The sequence below is a fragment of the Plasmodium reichenowi genome, chromosome 10 (assembly GCF_001601855.1).
Source record: "Plasmodium reichenowi strain SY57 chromosome 10, whole genome shotgun sequence".
Lineage (NCBI taxonomy): Eukaryota > Apicomplexa > Aconoidasida > Haemosporida > Plasmodiidae > Plasmodium > Plasmodium reichenowi.
The window spans coordinates 608,969-612,460 of record NC_033655.1 but is presented as its reverse complement, the minus strand read 5'-3'; the positions used below and the strand labels follow the sequence as shown (position 1 = coordinate 612,460).

The following is a 3,492-nucleotide window of genomic DNA, read 5'->3' as shown; positions in this document are numbered from 1 at the left end:
AAATAGTGATATATTTTATATGATTATAAAACATATTTAGTACCTTATTTAATTATTATATTTTCATAACTTTAAAAAAAAAAAAAAAAAAAAAAAATGTAAGTTCCTTTCAAAAAATATATAAATATATATATATATATATATATATATACATATTTTTCTTTTCAATTTTTAATTTTTTTTTTTTTATTTTTTTTTTTGATATTTTTCTTTCATCATATCATTTTATTATATTAAATATAATAATTGTATATAATAATGTATATATATCATATTTTTTTTTTTTTTGTAATGATTATTCAGCTTAATAATTCTTTTTGATTTTTAATATATACATATATATATATATAAGAACAAATCTGTTTTAAATATATAAATTTTGGAACATGTTTATTATATGTATTATATTTTGAAGAATACCAACCTTGTTATTCTTATATATTTGTTGATTTTGTTTATTTTTTTCATATATATTTAATTTTTTTTTTTTTTTTTTTTGGTAATTCGTCTCAATATATATATGTATACAAACAATGGAAAGAAGTAAAAATAAATTTCATGTTTTTGATGAAAAATACACACATAGAGATGTTCAAAAGAATATAGGGAAAAATAATTTCCCAAGGTATATTTATATTATGTTAATTTGTTTAGTATTTTCTATACGGCAAGATGTAACCAAAAGAAAAAAAATAAAATAAAATAAAAATAAAATAAAAAAATAAAAATAAAAATAAAAACATATATATACAAACATACAAAAATATATATATATATATATATATATATTTATATATTTATATATTTATATTTATTTATTTTTTTTAGGATGGTTATTATGATGATATTATGAAAGACCCCATAATTTTCACTCATATGAAAAAATCGAGAATATTATCTGAATATCAATGTATAGAAAATTATAATTTAGAAGAAAAGGATGAGGATTTTTCCAAGGATGATATTTTTAAAAATGACGAAAAATCTGAATATAATTATTCAGGAAATGTAGTTGAAGATTTTAATTTTTATATGGATAAAATGAATGAAACAGATGATAAATGGATTGTGGAAAAGAAAAACATAAGAAATGATATATGTATTAAGAATGACCCTTATAATAAATTAATATTTGGAGATACATCACCCGGTTTATCAGAGTCTGAATTTAATGAATTTATAAATAATTTAGATGATTATGTTAATAAAAATGAAATGTATATTATTTGGAATTATGTTAATTCTAAAGAAAAATTTAAATATTTAAATATGCAACAAAATATAAAAAATTATTGTGAAAATTTAGCTTATAATTATGATATTCCAAAAGATATTGAAAGAAATGAATGGTTAAAAGCTTACTATTATATGACAGATATTTTGTTAATTAATGAAAATAAATTTCATAATTATTTTTATCATTTAATTTCTTATGGAAAATGTGATAAAAACTTCTTTCTAGAAGTTATCGATATCCATATAAACTCTTGGAGAAATATTAGAAGATCCATGAATAATTTATGGACCAAAAAATTGAATGACACTTTTAAGAACCACCCATATGTTACAAAAAAATAGGAAGCCGTATGATTATATACATCTATATGTATATATATATATATATATATATATATATATATATATATGACGTAAGATAAAAAAATATATGATTATATATAAATGTATGCATGTGTATTATGCTAATTAAAAATTAGAATATACCCATTTTGGTAATTATTCTGTTATTTATATTTACCAATGTATATATTGATTTCCTTCAACACTTATGAAGTGTTCTTAGCGTATTCGTAATAATTAATATATTATGTTATATATATATATATATATATATGTGTATATATTTGTATACATATATGCATCTATGCTTTTCTTTTTTTCGTTTTTCCTTTTTTAATTATAATAAACATATATCTTTTTAAAAACTTCTCTTTATTAATTTTAAATAAGTTGAATTGTTGAATATAATATTTATTTATTTGCATAAATAAATATAGGGTTACGTATATTTTTTAAGTTATATTTTTATAATAATAATATCAAGCTTTACTTTGTTATATGTCACTACAAATGAGTGCATTAAATAATTTGGAAATTTTTTTATAGAACATAATAAAATTTTTTTTTTTTTTTTCTTTTTTGTATTATTATATTATATTATATTATATTATATTATATTATATTATATTATATTATATTATATTATATTATATTATATTATATTATATTATATTATATTATATTATATTATATTATATTTGTATTATATTTCTTTATTTTTATTTCAGAATATAATTTCATATAAATAACTGGTATTATTTTATATATATATATATATATATATATGTAGCATAGTAATGTATTTTTTATTTTATGTTATTTTTTCATTTTGTGTATATATATGAGAATTTATTATATTTATTGTATCCTTAATGCATGCACCAAATAAAAAAAGTACAACCAATTTTTTTTCTTTGTCATATTCATATTATAATATATTATAATAAATAAATATTTTTTATTTTATATATATAAAATAATATTTTATTCCTAAAAAAAATATGAATAACCATATTATTTTCTTTATATATATTAATATGAAAGTTCCTATAAGCCTATTTAACAAAATCACAACATTCGATATTTTATATAAAACGGGAAATTTATTTTAAAAAATAAATATTATTCTTGTAATTATTATCCGCATATACATTGTATCATGTGTTCATTTTTAAAAATATCACTAATAAATTTAAAACAATATAGAATATATATTTATATAATTAAAAAAAATATATATATAATTCTTATGATGCATATAAATATGTATATATATATATATATATATATATTTATTTATTTATTTTTATTTTTTTAATTTTTTTTTTTTTTTTCTCATATTTGGTTTTTCACTATTTAAAGATTGTATATATATCATAAATATAATTATACTAATCATATTAAGATATAAAATAATATATATATATATATATATTAAAGTTTATTATTATATATGAGAAAAATAATTAAGTAATAATCTTTTTATGAGGAAATACATTTTAGTCATATCATGATAACATATTGTCCTATTTATTTTAATATATTATTTTAATATGAAAATTTGTAAGAATATATTATTTTTAAATTTAAAAAATTTATCTATAATAAAAGGAAAAAAAAGAAAAGAAAAAATTACATGTCAATTTCCCAAATATATTGGAATAGATAATAATAAAAGGTGTATTATAAATTTAATGTTGTATAAAATATTTAAAGGATATATTTTGTTACTTCTATGTGTTATTATAATATTGAAAGTAAATTCCTATAAAAATAAAAAAATAAATTAATAAATAAATAAATAAATAAATATATAAATTAATAAATAAATAAATATATAAATATAAATATATATATATATATATATATATAAATTTTTTTTTTTTTTTTTTTTTTTTTTTTTTTTTTTTTTTT

General features: G+C 14.5%; 2 protein-coding genes across 2 annotated transcripts in view; both read left to right on the top strand.

The window, feature by feature from the left end:
* Positions 1 to 533: 533 nt before the first annotated feature.
* Positions 534 to 1,578, top strand: PRSY57_1016000 (exported protein (PHISTc); the record flags this gene model as incomplete). Its single annotated transcript, XM_012907749.2, has 2 exons — positions 534 to 674; positions 829 to 1,578. 2 exons carry the CDS (start codon positions 534 to 536, stop codon positions 1,576 to 1,578), a joined length of 891 nt encoding a protein of 296 aa, XP_012763203.2.
* Positions 1,579 to 3,131: 1,553 nt separating this feature from the next.
* The window catches only part of PRSY57_1015900 (exported protein (PHISTc)), a gene marked incomplete at both ends in the record, with an annotated part of 2,940 nt that continues 2,579 nt past the window's right edge, over positions 3,132 to 3,492 (top strand). Inside the window, one exon of the mRNA XM_020114869.1 lies at positions 3,132 to 3,335. Coding sequence (XP_019970415.1) covers positions 3,132 to 3,335 — 204 coding nt within the window. The remainder of the gene's footprint in view (positions 3,336 to 3,492) is intronic.